Source organism: Tamandua tetradactyla, chromosome 16 (genome assembly GCF_023851605.1).
Source record: "Tamandua tetradactyla isolate mTamTet1 chromosome 16, mTamTet1.pri, whole genome shotgun sequence".
In the NCBI taxonomy this organism is placed as follows: Eukaryota; Metazoa; Chordata; class Mammalia; order Pilosa; family Myrmecophagidae; genus Tamandua; species Tamandua tetradactyla.
The window spans coordinates 50,008,712-50,025,121 of NC_135342.1; the positions used below are offsets into that span (position 1 = coordinate 50,008,712).

Consider the following 16,410-nt stretch of genomic DNA (forward strand, 5'->3'; position numbering starts at 1 on the left):
TTTGGCAACAAAAACACCCCACTGCCCCCAAGGGCCCAAGGGCACAGCTCTTCTATGGCTGACGAGAGTGGGTGGGGCCTTCATCCTGCCTGTCACCCACCTAGGACACCCCACCTCCATTGCCACGCCGTCCCTGGCTCGCCTACTCGCCTCCCCGCCTCCCCCAGCAGCTCTTCACGCCCATTCTACACTGACACTAAGCAAGCAGAAGCATTGCTCAAACCTCCACACCCCCTTAACACTACCGTCCACTGCCCAGCCCCAGCGCTTGACCAGCCCCTTCCAGGGGATTTTAGATGAATCAAAGCAGGTTCCTGTGAGGGGTGGGGGAGAGGGCCATTGTTCCTGGCTCCACGCTTGAGCAGGTTTACCGTTTGCTCTGCGAGGCTCTCTGCAGAAAAGTTTTCACACAATCAGAGCTGACTCACACTGCAACCCCAGGCTGCTGCCTCACGGGGCCCCTACCCCAGAGGTGTGCAAGCTCACACTCAGGTGCCCACTCTGAGAGCCCCCTGAGCCAACTGCGTGCTGGCAGGGTTGCTGCCTTAGTCTAAGGTCTAAGACCTACAGGCCCCACCAGCATCCCCAGATCCTGCTGATAACTCAGGCAGCACCTGGCGCCCTCCAGGATCCACTGCTTCTTGGCAAGGCTCCCAGCTTTGCCGAGGGTCTCTGCCCATCCACCTTAATTCCCTCCTCACCTCCTCAGGAGCCCTAGAGTCTGTCCCTGCATTCTGTGCCCCCTGCTTTCTGGCGACAGCCAACCTGCGATTGCCCCTCTTCCTGATACACGCATCTCACAAGCCCCACCCACACAGCCATTTCTCCTTGAGACCCAGACCAGGGCTGAGAAGGCACACCAACTGCACAGGCCCATGGAGGGCTTCTGGGTGGAAACTTACGGGTGTCAGGTGCTGGGACCAGTGACAGGCCTCAGAGGCATCAGGCCATGTCACCTCCCACCCTGCATACATCCCAATCCCTTGTTCCTGAAGATACGTGACAAGCCAGCTCTTCTTCAGGAAGAAGCTGCTTCTAAACAAGTGGACAGTCCAGTGGTTCTGAGGCTGAAAAGGTGTGGACCCTTCAGAAAATAGAATTAAAAACCCAAACTTCAGGGCAGGCCACAGTGGCTCAGCAGGCGGAGTTCTTGATTCCTGGTGCCTGCCCGTGTGCGTTAAAAAACAAACCTCCCCTACCTCCATAGGAGGCAGCCTAGGCCCAGACAGAGATGATTCTCAAAAGGACTTAGGCAAATCCCTGAGGAATCCAGAATGTTCGAACTAGCCAGCTTCTTAGAAAGACCTTACTTAACAAGGTGCCAGGCCCCTGATAAAGATGGGATCATGGGACAGAGGGAGGGAAAGTCAAAGAGGCAGTTCTTCTCCCTGATGTGTTCTGGGCACCAGCTGATGCCAGGAGATTCAGGCAGTAAGTTCTCTTCATACCAGATGTGGAAGTCCTTAAGGCCAGGCCTCTGCCCAGTGTATGGCACATAGTAGGTATACAGTGGGTGAATGAGTGGATGGTTGAGTAGATGAATGGGCAGTTGGCTTGATTGATCCAGGAGGGATGAAAGGAGTGGACAAAACAAATGAAAGATTAATGGATAGGTAGAAGCTACGAAAGACTAGAAGAGGCTGTAGAGGGGTGGATGGGCAGATGAGTGCATGGATGTGGAGGTGAGTAGATGGATGAATGAAAGCGTGGCTGATGGGTAGATGATGGATGTCAAGGAGGAGTGGGTGGACACATGATTTTTGACAGATAGGTATCCTAGACAGGTAGTCCAGGGATATTTAGATGGATGGATGGATGGATGGGAGATGGCTAGAGAAGGGATGGGTAGATTTGGAAATTAGAGAGGGAAGGGAAGAATGGAAATAGCACCAAATGCTTGGTGTTGCCTCAGGATCCTTCTAGGACCAGGCAGATTCCCTCCCCATGGCAAGTGACAGACCCATGAGGTCTCTAGGCTTCCCCCAGAGACCCTTTGGACTGACAGCATGCAGTGGGTGCAGGCCTTGCACAGATTCCTTAGCCCAAGGGAGAAGAGAACTCTAAGTATGCCTGTCCTGTGGCCACTAAATGCCTACAGTATCCCAATTATTGCTGCACAAATTTCCAAAATGCCACTGGAGGTGGTAGCACTTCCACTAAGAATCACAGTTAGGTAGTGGCCTTCTAGCCCCATGCTAGGCAAGCAGACTGAGGGATGATGGGGAACAGAGCCCTTTTCCTGAGGCCCAGCCGCACAGCGAGAAGGAGGGGTTCTCCTCTGTATACGAGGGGCCTGTCCCCATGTCCTCAGCTGCTCAGCATGGCTGAGATGTGCTGACAGTCACTGAGTGCCCAGGATGCCCTCTCCATTCTCCACCTGCTGGGATTGCAGTCCCGACGCAGGGCCTCCAGTGCAAGCCTCTCTGCCCTTTCCCCACTGAGCAAGGTCGGCAGCCAAGGAAGGCAGCCATGGCCACCGGGTCGGCCCTGTTCTGCCTGGTCTCTTTGGCTCAGCTCCTCCAGCTGGCGCACACTTGCCCGTTGGTCTGTGCGCTCCTGCCCCCTGGTGGGTGCAGGGAAAACTGCATCGCACAGGGTGGGGCCTGATAGAAGCTTTTCCCTGCAACTAGAGGACTGGGGGGGGGGGGGTGTATGCATGTGTGTACATGCACACTCACACTTTACTTGGCCTAAAAGATTAGAGATGGTGGAAAACTCAAAGATCCAAAACAGCTCCTCAGATGTAAGGGGTTATTATTATAATTACTATGATTATTGTTATCATGATTATCATGCTTGCCTGAAAATCTTGAACAAAGCAGGCTTATTTCATGTCAGCTTGTTGTTTGTGTCTGAGACACTTCATCTTTGCTTATTATAACTAACATTTGCAGGGCTCTTTCATGTTGCAAAGCTCTGTCACATCCTTAGCCCATTTCGTCTACGCAACAACCATATGAGATGGTAACTAGGATGAGAACAGAGGCTCAGAGAGGGTCAGTGGTCTGTCCAAGGTCACACAGCTAAAAAGCTGCAGAACCAGGATTTGAACCTGGATCACCTGAATGAAAGGGCCCATTCACTCCCCCATCATATCCTCTACATTTCCTCTCTTGAAAGGGAAAAGGCCCTTTTATTAACATTTTCTATTGTAGAATATAACATATATTCAAAAAAGTGATAAAGTTTAAAGTGCATTTTAACAGCTAGTTATAGAAGAAATTTCAAAGTTTGGCATGGATTACAGTTCCCCAATTTCAGGTATTTCCTTCTAACTACTCAGAGACGTGGAGACTAAAAAGAAGTATCAATATAATGATTCAGTAGTCATACTAATTTGTTAAATCCTGTCTTCTCTATTGCAACTCCTCCTTCTCCTTTGATCCTTCTCTCAGTCTTTAAGTATATTTGGGCAATGACCATTTTAACTTCTTCTTGTTGAAAAGGGATATCCAACCATGTGGGATAGGAGGATGGATCTGGTTGATGTTCTTAGAGATACTGACCCCTCTGGGTTTCAGGACTTTATCTGGCCTAAGAACCATCTGAACGTTTTAGGTTTCTGAAAACTGAACTTAGTATGTGCAACTTTTGTAGGATCTCAGATAGTGCCCTGGCTGCTCTTTAGGGAATGACGTTGGTTAGGGTTTGGCAAACTTTGGCAATGAGTGACATCTAGCTGAAGCTTGCTAAGAGTAGCCTCCAGAATAGCCCTCGAATCTATTTGAACTTCCTTAGCCACTGATACCTTATTTTGTTATTTCCTTTCCCCCTTTTGGTCAGGTAGGCATTGTCAATCCCTGTGGTGCCAGGCCAGGCTCATCCCTGAGAGTCATGTCCCACTTTGCCAGGGAGACTCACACCCCTGGACCTCAGGTCCCATGTAGGGGCGGGGAGGGTAATGATTTTACTTACAGAGTTCAGCTTAGAGAGAGAGGGGCCTCTCTCCATATAATTATGCCTAAGTAACTCTCAGGCATAATTATAGGTAGGCTTAGGCTTAGCTTCTCCACTACAGAAATGTTTCATAAGACCAAGAAAAGGCCCCTTTTAATATTTAGCTCCATTTCTCTTTGCAGCTGATGTTTATTGAAAATTCACGTTGCCCTGAATAGAAGGGAAAGGATTTGAAGACCTATGTGTTAAAAGTGCAATTAGCCTGCACAGTTTCAGGCAGTGGATATACCTGGGCCTCTCCAGGTGTACCTGGGTGTGAGTGGAAAGCGTGTGGTGCTCATTGCCTATGGCTCGGGTAGGCTAATGCCAGTTTCCCTTGCTCATTACTCAGCACCACCATCACCCTCCAGGAGTGGCACGGCACAGACAGGCACCGGTCACATTTCTGAGAAAGATAAGTTGATTCTAGGGCAGAAGTTGGAGCAGTGGGGCCGGGCCATCTTGGCCTGGTAGATGGGAGCCAGCGTGGGTATGTGGGCAAGATCCTGGCCAGGCCCTGGCTCCTGGTACCTGCTGGCTTACTGGAGAAATTTTCTAGGAAGCAGTGGCCCTCACCCCTGGCCAGCCTTCTGGGTGCCTATGGGCCATCCCAGGCACCTGGATCTCAGGTTTTGCTACCCAAGCACACTCATTACCAGTTCTGGGCAGCACACATCGTCGCGGCAGGAGACCCCTAGCCTGTATATCCTGGTGAGGGGCCTCCCGTGTACTGCCATTTCCAAGGCCATAGCAACACCACCACCACCCCAAGCACCCTGTGCCGAGCTCCCCATACCACCAAGTGCTGGAGATGTCTCCTGGGCCTTGTCCCCACATGCCCCTTCCTCTCCCTGCCCATCCCTCTCCCCAGCTGCTCATGGACATGATACAGAAATTTTCACAGGGAGCTACCGAGCAACCTAGGGTTCCCCAAAAGTGCCTCACCTCCACCTGGGCTGCTTCAGGCTATTTATATTCCGACATAATGAGTAAGAGACCATGCCAAAAAGTTTATACTGGCTACAATGGAAAAAAATTAAGGTGCTGTTTTTAAAACCACTGATTCTAAACCCATACAGAGGCATTTTGCTTGTGGGTCCACATTCAGAAAAGTACAGCCTTAGCCATGCACAACAGAATTGTCCCATCTCCTCCCATACCCCGGTCATTGGGTGGTGGACAGGCTGGCTTCTTCCTGGTCCCTGGGCAGTGCAGGAGGTAGAGCAAGGCCAACTCACCCATTGCGCAGACCCCAGTACTGCACAGCCATTAGCCTCATCTCTGTCAGGCTCCAAGCCAACTGCTTGCCATTTGCCCCCATGTGGCCCTGAGAAGCAAATGCCAGTGTGCAGGTGAGGACACAGCCTCAGGAAAGGTAGAGCGCATGCTGAAGCCAAGAGCCCAGATTGTAATAGCCCCTCAATCATGAGACTTACTCTTGTGAAGCTTATGTAGGTAACAGAGAAGCTTAGGACTACCTATAGGCATGCCTAAGAGTTACTACTGGAGGACCTCTTTGGTGGCTCAGATGTGACCTCAGTCTCTCTAAGCCCAAGTGAAATCATTGCCTTCCCCCTACATGGGGCATGACATCCAGAGGTGAAAGTCTCCCTAGCAACATGTGAGAGGACTCCCAGGGATGAATCCAGACCTGAAACCATGGGATCAACAATTCCATCCTGACCAAAAAAAGAGAAAAAGAAGTGTAATAGATAAATTATCAGTAGCAGAGAGAGTTCAAATAAAGTTGAGAGGCTACTCTGGAGGTGGCTCTTATGCAAGCTTCAGGGAGACCTTGCTACCTATCATAACCTGCCAACACCCAGCCAGGACCATTCCAACCAATTCTAAAGAACACCTAGGGCAATATATAAGATTCTACAAGGGTTCCAGGCACTAGAGTAACTTTCCAGAAGCCTGCAACCTCCAGATGTGTTCCTGGTCCAGAAAAGTCCTGAAACCTAGCCCAGCCTCTCCAGAACATCAGATAGTTCCATCTCCCTACCCCATATTAGTGACAGACCCTTCCAATATGAAAAATTTAAAACTGCCATAGCCCTTAAAGAGAGGGATGGAAAGATCAAAGGTGATGGTAGAGTTATACAGAGAAGCTAGGATTTAACAAATGAATATGAATGCTGAATCATTAAACTGACATTTTTTTTAGTCTCCAGTACTTTAGAGCAGCTAGAAGTAAAAGCCTAAAATTGTGAAATTGTAACCCATGGCAAAGTCTGAAATACATTCTACAACTAATTATGGTGCTGTGCTTTGAAATTTATAGCTTTTTTGTATATATGTTGTTTTTCACAAGAAAGAAGGAAAAGAAGTCTATTGTGATGATAAAAATATATGTATTTAAGCCCTCTAGCCTCCTATATTCTGGAGCAGCTAGAAGGAAACGTCTGAGAGGATCGTATGGGAGCCCATGACAGACTGTGGGATCTGTCCTGTAACTACTTGTTGAAGAATGATTTGAAAACTATTGCTTTTTTATTTCTTTGCTTTGTATATATGTTATACTATACAATTAAAAAAAAGTTAAAAATTAAAAAAATAATAAAAAAACAAGCCATCACTAAGATTTAAGAAAAAAAAAAAAAAAAAAAAAGAGCCCAGAGTGAACCCAGGGCTGGATAGCTCTGAAGTCTGCAGCCCGAGGTCCCCCCAGGCTGCATGGAGCAGGCCTGGGAAGCCCCAGGAGGAAGTGACCAAGGCAGCTGTCGGAAGAGGCTCAGAAGGTGTTGGGGGAGGCACAAGAGCTGGAAGTTAAAGTACAGACACAGACACAGCAGGCGGAGAACAAACGGGATACCCTGGGCACTCAGTGACTGTCAGGGCACATCCCAGCTCAGTGCTGAGCGGCTGAGGACATGGGGACAGGTCCCTCGCACACAAAGAGCCCCCTTCCCCTTTCTCTCCAGCTGGGCCTCAGAACATTGGGGGCCAGTGGTGGAAAGAGGGGCCTGCCCCCTGCACCTCTCCGAGCCAGGGGCCTGCCTGCCTGGGCGGGCTGGCGGGCTGCTCCCTAACTGTGACTCTCAGTCAAATGCTACCACCTCCAGAAGCATTTTAGAAATTGGTGAGTGTGTCCAGTAGTGGCAGTAATCTGGGCGCTACAGGCATTTACTGGCCACGGGCTGCTGTGCCACAACACCACACAGTGACAAATGTCTCATACCCGACTCGACTGGGCAGTGTCCTGCCAGGTTGCGTTGTCAGTGAACAACTCTATAAACTCCTGTGGGACTGTCTGCAGGATCCCAGCAAACTGCCTCTAGGGTGCAGCTGCACCTGTGCAAAACAGAGAAAGGTGAGCGGTCACTCACCAGGAAACAGGGTATAGGGTGGACTGTGCACCCAGGACATCGTCCAGCCCTTAAGAGAGGAGGGGAGTCAGATGGGCTGCAGTGGTTGGAGGGGCCTCCCTGGAGGAGGCAGCCCTGACCTTGGCCTTGGCAGACCAGGGCAAGTGTTAGAGCTATTCAGGGTGCAAGTGAAAAAAATGAACCAACCAAACAAGAACACGTCCTCTATGGGATTAAGAAAAATTCAGGAGATTGTTTGACTCAAGTAACTGGGAAGCCCAGAAGTATCCAAGGCTGCAGGCACAGCCAGCCTGGCGTTCCCACCCCAGGTGTCTCCTTCTCTCAGTTTCTCCTTTCTCAGGTTTCGCTTCACACTCAGGGGTGCGATCTCTGAGAATCTCTCTTTATAATACTCCTAACAAATGTCCTGGGCTGATTGGGGGTCGGAGAGGAGGAGTATCGTTAGTCTCACTTGACACACTGGATTCTTTGTCCGCCCCAAGCTGTTCACTGAGGCCATTGGGATGGATTGGCCAGGGTCCTAGGTCCTGTGTCCACCCCTGAACACAGAGTCAGATCACTCAGAGTCAGAGACGGGTGTTTTCCTACAGGGAAAGTGAGTCTCCAGTGCCAGAAAATGAGGGATTAGAAGTCACACAGGCAGAGAGGGACACTGTCCAGCAGAAGAGGATTGGACAGAGAGGAGGAGGTGGGCCCTTGGCTGCCCCCTCAAAGCTATCCACTACCCTGTCTCCCACAGCACTGCCAGGCAGGAGATCGCAGTGTGTTTCTAGTTAAGTTAACCCCAGCCATCCCCACTGATGAAAACCCCTATAGATAGACCCGGCGAGTCTGCCCTGCATCCCGTGTGTGCTTTGCTTTGCCTCATATTGCCTGAACATTGGGTGTGCTCTGACCAACAAGAGGTGGCAGTGCCATGGGGACTGTAGCAGAGGGGACAGTGTCCCCACCATTGGCCCAGGAGGAGACCAGGACGAGAAGGTCAGGCCCAGTGTGAGCCCTATCCCTCAGGTCCTCGAAGGCAGGCAGACAAAGGGACAAGGGCCTCCTCTGGCTCTATGAATTGCTGGCTCAGCTTGGCCCTGCAGAGCTGAGTCAGTCCTGGATCTTTATCCTTACACCTTTCCCTTCCCATTGCTAAGGGGACTGGTTCAGACACCAGTGGGTCCTCAGTGCTGGCCTCAGGTGACCAGGCCTTGGCTGAGGCACAAGTCCAGGGCCATTGCCTGCAGCCCGCAAGAGAAGGTTAACCATGAGTCTGTGCTCTCCGCCTTACTGGGTGCATGGTCCTGGAAACTACCTCACTTCTGAGCCTCAGTCTCCCCATCTGTTACACAGGTTGCCTGCTGATAGGGCTGCTGTAGTGATTCAATAGCACACGAATGTGGGTGATATATACACATGCATAGGGTGAAGCTGACAAGATGAGAAGAGGTAGGGATAAGATAGAAGGAGAAATCGAGGCCGGGCCTAATATTAAAATGCCAAGGATCCGTTCATCTCACACATGTGGCCGAGCACAAGCTATGCTCAAAGCACTGTGGGAGTGCTGGGGTACCATGAGAAATCAAGAATCTGTTCCTTCCTTCAAGGCTCAGACACACACAACATTAGCAGGAACACGGTGCACTCGTGCACTCTGGAAACAGACATGACCTGGGGGCATTGAGGAGGGCTGCCTGGAGGAGGTGACAATTGCACTGAGGAAAAACCAGGGCAAGGGTGATCCAGGCAAATGGAGCAACCTGAGGTGGGAGTGCCCTAGCTTATTTGGAGAGCAGGAAGATAGGCTGTGTGCCTAGAGCCGGTGAGAGGGGGAGGGTGGGGAAATAATATGACAGAGAGGTAGGCAGGGCTTGGTAGGCCATGGTAAGGAGTTTGGAATTTAGAAATGATGGAAAGCCATTGAAAGAGTTTAAATGTGGAGAAATACTGTGTCCAGGATTAGGTTTGATGGTAAATACCAAAGACTGAAAATAGTGGCTTAAATAAGATAGAAACTTAAAAAAAAAAAAAAATTTATGTACAGATGGAATAGAGGCTCCTCAAAGTCATCAGGGACCATGGCTGTTTTCAGATCACTGTTCCACTCTCCCCAGGATAGAGTCTTTGTGTTCATGATCCAAGTTGGCTGCTAGAATTCCAGCCCTCACATTCAAATTCCAGTCACCAGGAGAGAGGGAGTGGGGCGGAGGGAGGTTCTCCTTCCCTCCCTTTAAGAAGACTTTTCCAATGGCCTCACTATACTTTGACTTACCTCCCATTAGGCAGAATTTTTCATCTGGCCACTCCTAGCTGCCAGCAAAGCTAAGAAATGCAGCCTTTTAGTTAGATGTCAGCGTGCCCAGCTAGGATTTGGGGGATTTCTTTTTCTGATGAGAAAGAGGAGAATTACGTTAGGGGGAAACTAGCAGCCTCCCACTGGCTGTTGTGTGGGGAATGGAGAGAAGTGAGAAGAAGGCAGGGAGCTTTTGGAAGGAAAGTACAGGCATTGAGGAGAGAGACAGGGGTGACTTGAACTAGAGGTTGAGAGAGGAGATGGGGAGAAGTGAAAAAATTGGAAACATCTGAGAGAAGAACCAACAGGAAACTGGGTACAGAAGGGACATGGGGAAATCAGGGGCTACTCCTAGTCTTTGGGTTTGAGCCGTAGGCTGAAGGTGGGGCCCTCTGCTGAGCTGGGAGGGCCAGGAGAGAAGCAGCATGGACGGATAGAGGGGCACCGCCGGCTCAGGCCCCCCACGCCGCGGAGAGGAGACCAGGCTGGGCAGCGGCTCCAGACGCCCGGGCTGTCCATTGGCGAATTCCCAGGAAATCATCTAGTCCAACCTTTGCCCAATTGTGGGCTCCATCCCACTTGACTGAGACAAAATTCGGGGTGATATACTCGTGGAACAAATATGAGAGTTTCGGGTGACTTTGTGGGTGCCCCCAGTTGGTAAGCGCCCCCTCCTGAGAGTGGCACATGTGGCCTCAGCGTGGAGGGTGGGGTGGCTCTGGGCACTCGGACTGGAGCATGTCTCTCGTGCCCAGCAGGAAGTCTTCCTCCCCTGCCCCACCCTACCCCACCCCCAGCGCTCTGAATCAGGCGCTCCCCAAAACTGAAAGACCACAAAGAGGGCAAAAAAGGAAGTTCAGAGAACTCTGCCCAGGTCCACCACCCTCATGAGAAGGTAGAGATTTTCCAAGGTCGCCCAGTCAGTCAGGGAGCAGGACTGGCAAGGCAGGACCCCTGACTCAGGCCTGGGCATCATTCTTAGCCTGGGTAGAGGAACCACCCCCTGCTCACCCACCCACCCATGGCCTCTTTGAATCATTTGTCTGCCTCCAGGTACCCTATGCCCAGGCCCAGGGTTACCTTTCCAGGTCACTGCCCCCAGGAAGACCAGACTCTGGCAGACCAGGCTGTCTCAGTGGCTGATGCTCCATGCCAGGGCCTGGGCTTGGGGAGGCTGTCCCCAGGCAGCTGGGGCTGACCTAGTTTTGGGGGCTTCTCCTTCTCTCCAGGGCAGATAGTGGGAAGGGGACACCACTGCTAGAACTTTCCCATCACCCTTCTGCAGTAGATGGACTCTGACATATAAACAGCTACTTAGCCAGACAACTCAATTCTAGAAAAATCTTCACAGAATGTTTTGGCCACACGTACCTGTTGTTGTACAGAATCTTTTGTTGGCCATAAATCTTGCAGGTGCTGACCTCGTTTCCTTCGTGTCTCTCCTGCCCCCTTCCTGTGCTTCAGGCTGAGCCACAGGTCTTTCCTCTGGCTTAACAGAAGGCCTAGGGGTGGGTTTTGCAATGGAGTGATGGTCAAGTAATAATTATTTTGCCTGTTCTGGAAGGCCGGGAGGTCAGGAGGATGGCAGGCATGGTGCACCCCACTCCCAGCCCACAGCAGGGGCTCGGTCTTACCATACACTCCAAGACCATTACAGGCTAAAGCCAGGAGGAAAGGCAGCTGGTGAAGGGTCCAGGGAGCGCTGGGCACCAACTCCCCCACCCAGGTGGACGTGCTGGGCCCACTGACCCTGCACCCAGCCCAGCTCCATGGGTCAGCCTCCTCCAGGGCTGCAGGGCTCACCATGGGCCTGGTGTTCTCAGGGTTTGCTGGCTACCAATGGCAGAAACTAACCTGAAGGGCCTCACAGAGCCAGAGCCCAGCAGGGATGAGGGACCCAACCCCAGGGGCCCAAACACCTGGACACTTCCTGCTTCCTTCTGGTAGCTTGATTCTTAGAGGACTCTCCACAAGGTGGGGGTTGGGTCCTGGTGACACGGGTGACACTGGGGACACAGCCTCATAAGCTCTCCCCACTTGAAAAATCCCAGACACCATTCACCCAAGTATGTCACATGCCCGCCAGATGCGTCCTGTAGGAGCAGCTGTCTTCCTGGCCTCAGTGAGTGTGGACCAGAAGCTGTGGAGGGTGTGGCCAGGGCCCCTGGTGGACGGGGGCTTCCGAGCAGGCAGGGTGCAGCCCATTCCCAGCCCCAACCCCTGCCTGGTCTGTGCTCCCACCACGCTGCCCTTCCTGTGGCGGGGACACAGGGCTACCCCACCAGTCGCAGTACAGGGGTGTGGTCACGATGCAGAGCTGTTCCTTAGGGCTGCCGGGAGAGGGGCGGGGACAGAGGGGCTGTGTCGGGCAGTCACCCTGCTTTTCAGTTAGGGCACTAAAGCTAACGCTCTGAGTAAGGTCCTTTCACCCAAAGAAGTGTGCGAAGGCTATGCAGACAGTTTGTCCAGTGCCTGGGCTTAGGCAGGCCACTCGCTGTCCTGATTTGTGTTCCTCAGAAGCTGACCTGAGACAGGATTTGGGTGAGACACAGTCTGTCTGGGAGGTTATTCCAGGAAGCAGTGAGGGAGTGAAGTGACACAGGGAACAGAGGGCGACCAATAAACAGTGCATTCATGGGTGAGGGGGCTGCCGGTGGGGCTCAGCCCACCCCGGGGAGCCTTGGAGCGACTGGGCGAAACCCATCGGGGAATTGTCTCCTGAGGGGCACAGAAGCCACAGCATTTATCCACCAACTCCTGCCTGTCCTCAGGCCCCGACTCCCCCACCGTGCAGAGAGTGGGAACCCTCTGCAGGCAGCCTCGAGACCCAGCTGAGGGCGTATGAAGGACTCCAACAGCCCCGGCGTCACCCTCTCCTGCTGTCATTCAGACATTCAGGACAGCGACCGTCTCAGACGGAGCCCAGACCTTTCTGCATAATGCCCTGTTCCCTTAGTGCGCACGCCCTCCTCCAGGCATTATTTGCCAACGAAAGTGCTGGAGTCAGTGGCGACTCTCAGCACCTGTGGGTCTGAACACAGAGCCTGGCCTTGGAGTCAGGAGACCCCTGACCTCGAGTCCCAGCTTGACCACCTACCACCTGCCACCTTAGGTGGGTGTCTTCCTCTCTCTGGCCCTCCCTGTAAAATGGGGATAGTCGTACAGTGACGAGGTAGTTAGCTATTGCATCAGCCATGCTGCATAGCAGAGCTCCCCCAAACTCAATGACTTTCATAGCTAGTTATGTTTTCACAGGGCAGGAGGTCAGCGGGAGGTGTGGGTCTACCCACTGTGTCCCTTGTCCTCCTCCTGGGCGTATCCATGACGATGGCAGAGGCGCAAGAGGACAAGCAGGAACACACAAAGCCTCTGGGGGACTAGGTGTGGCGCCAGCACACTGCCCCTTCTCCTGCATTCCATCGGCCAAGGCACGTCATGTGGTCACACACCAGAGTCAGGGGATGAGAAAATATATTCTGCCTCTAATGAGAGGAACTGGCAAGGGGGCGTGGATACAGGGAGGGGGAGGATCGGGCCCACTAGTGCAGTCTCTACCACTCCCTCATGAGGCTGTTGGGAAGTTTAAAAGCAATAGTGTGTGTGTGTATATGTGAAAGTCCTGTGTCAAGTATAAAGTGCTGCTTGCATGGGCAAGATTGGGGGGCGGCGAGTTCCTCTGACTTCCCCAAGAGCTGTTGAGTCTTCAAAGACCGTTCACAACCTAGGGCAATGTATAAGATTCTACAAATGTTCCATGTACTAGAGTAACTTTCCAGAAACCTACAACCTCCAGATGAGTCCCTGGACCAGATAAGTCCTGAAACCTAGAGGGCCCAGCCTCTGCAGAACATCAGCTAGTTCCATCTCCCTACCCTGTATTACTGACAGCCCCTTCCAACATGAAATTTAGAATGGCCACAGCCCAAACACCCCTAAAGAGAGGGACAGAAAGATCAAAGGTGATGGTGGAGTTATACAGAAAAGATAGGATTTAACAAATGAATATGATTGCTGAATCATTAAATTGATATTTCTTTTAGTCTCCAGCTAGAAGTAAAAACCTAAAATTGTGGAATTGTAACCTATGCCAAACTCTGAAATCTGTTCTACAACTAATTGTGGTATTGTGCTTTGAAATTTATTGCTTTTTTTGTATATAGGTTATTTTTACAAAAAAAAAAAAGTTGATTGTGATGATAAAAAATATTCCTTCTAGCCACCTATATTTTGGAGCAGCTAGAAGGAAAAATCTGAGAGGATCGTATCGTAGCCCATGACAAACTCTGAGACCTGTCCTATAACTACTTGTTTAAGAGTGCTTTGAAAACTATTGCTTTTTTCTTTCTTTGCTTTATATATTATATTATACAATGTTTAAAAAGTAAAAAAACAAACAAAAAAAAACATTCATATTCCTGGTTCTGGTGTTAAATATATTTTATTGTGGTCTTTGAAAATGGATAGACCCTATTTGGTATCTAAAATGATGAGAGGAAGGGGAGAAGATAACTGCTAATTACATAGAATCCTTTATCCAATTCCAGTGGAGTCACAGCCTACACATGTGTGCCTCAGGCAAAGTCCATTTTGCCCCCTCAGACAAAGGGGGAGTGAGGGGTAAAGAGGCAGAGAAAGAGAGAGCTCCTAATGCCATTATTTGCCCTTTGGCCTCCCCTTGACTAAACCAGGCCTGGGCTTCCATTGCCCCCATGGAAAGAAGGTCACAGATCAAAAGCAAATAAGTAAATTAAATTTAATAAAATTTAGTTTTATCTTTGGGCCATCCAAAGGCCTAAGTTCTACAGATTTCATACCAATATAAGGAATTTCACCATATGCACTGCGCTGAGAACCGACCTCTCTACTCCTCCACCTACACCCCTAAGGTGCAGCTCCACCAGCACCCAATCCTTCAGCCATCCAGCATTCTCCAGTAACCCAAGCACCTCACTCTTTGCTGTAGCCCAGTTCCAGGGACTTAGCTCCACCTTGGATAAGAAGTATGGGAGATTTGCAATCTTCACCAAAAACATTGATTTTTAAGTTTTTTCTTCCAACACAAAATATTGTGCAAAACCTGTTTTCAAATTAGATGAAAGCAGGGCGGGCCACGGTGGCTCAGCAGGTAAGAATGTTTACCTGCGAGGCCCAAGGACCCGGGTTTGATTCCCGGTGCCTGCCCATGTTAAAAAAAAAAATTAGATGAAAGCAGAGCTGCTCTGGTTGATTTGGAGGGTGGAGAGCAGGTCCTTCCTCCCACTAGGGCTCCATGGGGCACATGTTGAAACCTTGGCTTTAGAGCTTCCATGCGACAGAAAGCCCCAAAGGCTGGGACAGAGGCCCTAGGGAGCCAGTGGCACATGTGACTGGAGGCCCGTGGAAGTGCCCAGACAGCGGCCACTGCCCCTGACCAGGGTGTCCTGGAGCCCTGTCAGGTGCCCCATCATCAGCCCTCGCCTGGCCCACAGTCCCAACCAGGGGTGAGGTCCTTGGCCAGCCAAGGGTTTTCATCCCCATGGAGGCCTCAAAGCCCACCGTCCATCTCTCTTCGCAGGCTGATGCCAAGATGGTGTGTGACGTGGTGAGTCGGATGGAAGATACCGAGCCCTTTTCTCCAGAACTGCTTTCTGCCATGATGAGACTCTGGGGCGACTCAGGAATCCAGGAGTGTTTCAACCGATCTCGGGAGTACCAGCTCAACGATTCTGCCAAATAGTGAGTGTCCAGCAGGGGAAGGCCCAAGGAGGGATTGCAGGATGAGGGTGTACTAGCTGCGAGATGGTCTCCCTATACGTGGGTCAGGAAGGAATGGAAGGTGCCTCCTTCCCAGCACCCAGGGCGAGGAAGAGGCCAGAGAAGCCCAAGGGTGCAAGACACAACCCAACCGTCAGAGCTTCCAGAGGTGGGGACCTTGTCACCTGCCTGCTCTGGAGAGTGCCTGTGCTCCACAGGGAAGGCTTCCGAATAGCCATGTTTGTTGTTGTTTTCCAGAGAATTCTTGGTCACATAAGCTTAAATCAAGAGACAGATAGGCCAAAAGTAACTTAATATGTACTGTTTGGCTTTGCTTTAGAAAAACATAATAAACTTTCCATTCCTCTGTCATTAAAATGAAAAATAAGGAATATATAACTCCATTCAATAAATATAGTAGATAATAAAACATGTACTTTAATTCTATGTCACAACCTAATTAGGGAAAGAAAGAAAGAAATGAGGAGGTGGGAAGAGGTATGGTGAGAGACAGGGGGTTGAAGAGGCAGAGAAGGGGGTCACAGAACTGCCCACTGAAGCTGTGACATGCTGGGCGTTTCCAAGCTATGAGATGGGAGGCTGGCCCTAGATCAGAAGTTCTGGACCCCTGGGATGGTCTGTGCTGGTCAGGGGCATGTTGCAACAGAGACATTGGGGTTGCACATTGCCTTTCTGGAAACTGCAGCACACCCCACCTTTGATGCCTGGTGCCCAGGTTTTCAGTGGGCGCTTTCACTGAGGAGCATCTGGGTTCAACCCTCAACGCAGGTGCATGCGCTCTGACATGGATCTGGGTTAGCCATCCTCACCAGGACTTTCCAACCAGGGCCACTTGTCCCCAAGGACATTGAGCAATGTCTGGAGACATTTTCAGTGGTCACAACTAATGGGGTGCTACCAGCATCTCGTGGGTAGAGGCCAGGGATGCTAAAAAGGTCCTCAAATGCCTAGGACAGTCCACCCCGGCCCCCGTGCTTCCTCCCCAACAAAGGATTAACCTGCTCAAAATGTCACTAGTACTGAGATTGACAATCCCTGGTCTGTGCAATGCTTCGGTGACATAAGCCAGGGCCAAGGAAACAGCATTCACTGGTGGAAATTTGGACATTTGCA

The 16,410-nt window shown here is 51.0% G+C and overlaps 1 protein-coding gene across 7 annotated transcripts in view; it reads left to right on the plus strand.

Moving 5' to 3' along the window:
• GNAO1 (G protein subunit alpha o1) overlaps positions 1-16,410 on the plus strand; it is a 182,736-nt gene that overhangs the window by 140,873 nt on the left and 25,453 nt on the right. For all 7 annotated transcript variants that reach the window (XM_077132484.1, XM_077132483.1, XM_077132489.1 and 4 more), the window contains one exon: positions 15,098-15,258. In XM_077132484.1, the coding sequence (XP_076988599.1) occupies positions 15,098-15,258 (161 nt within the window). The remainder of the gene's footprint in view (positions 1-15,097; positions 15,259-16,410) is intronic.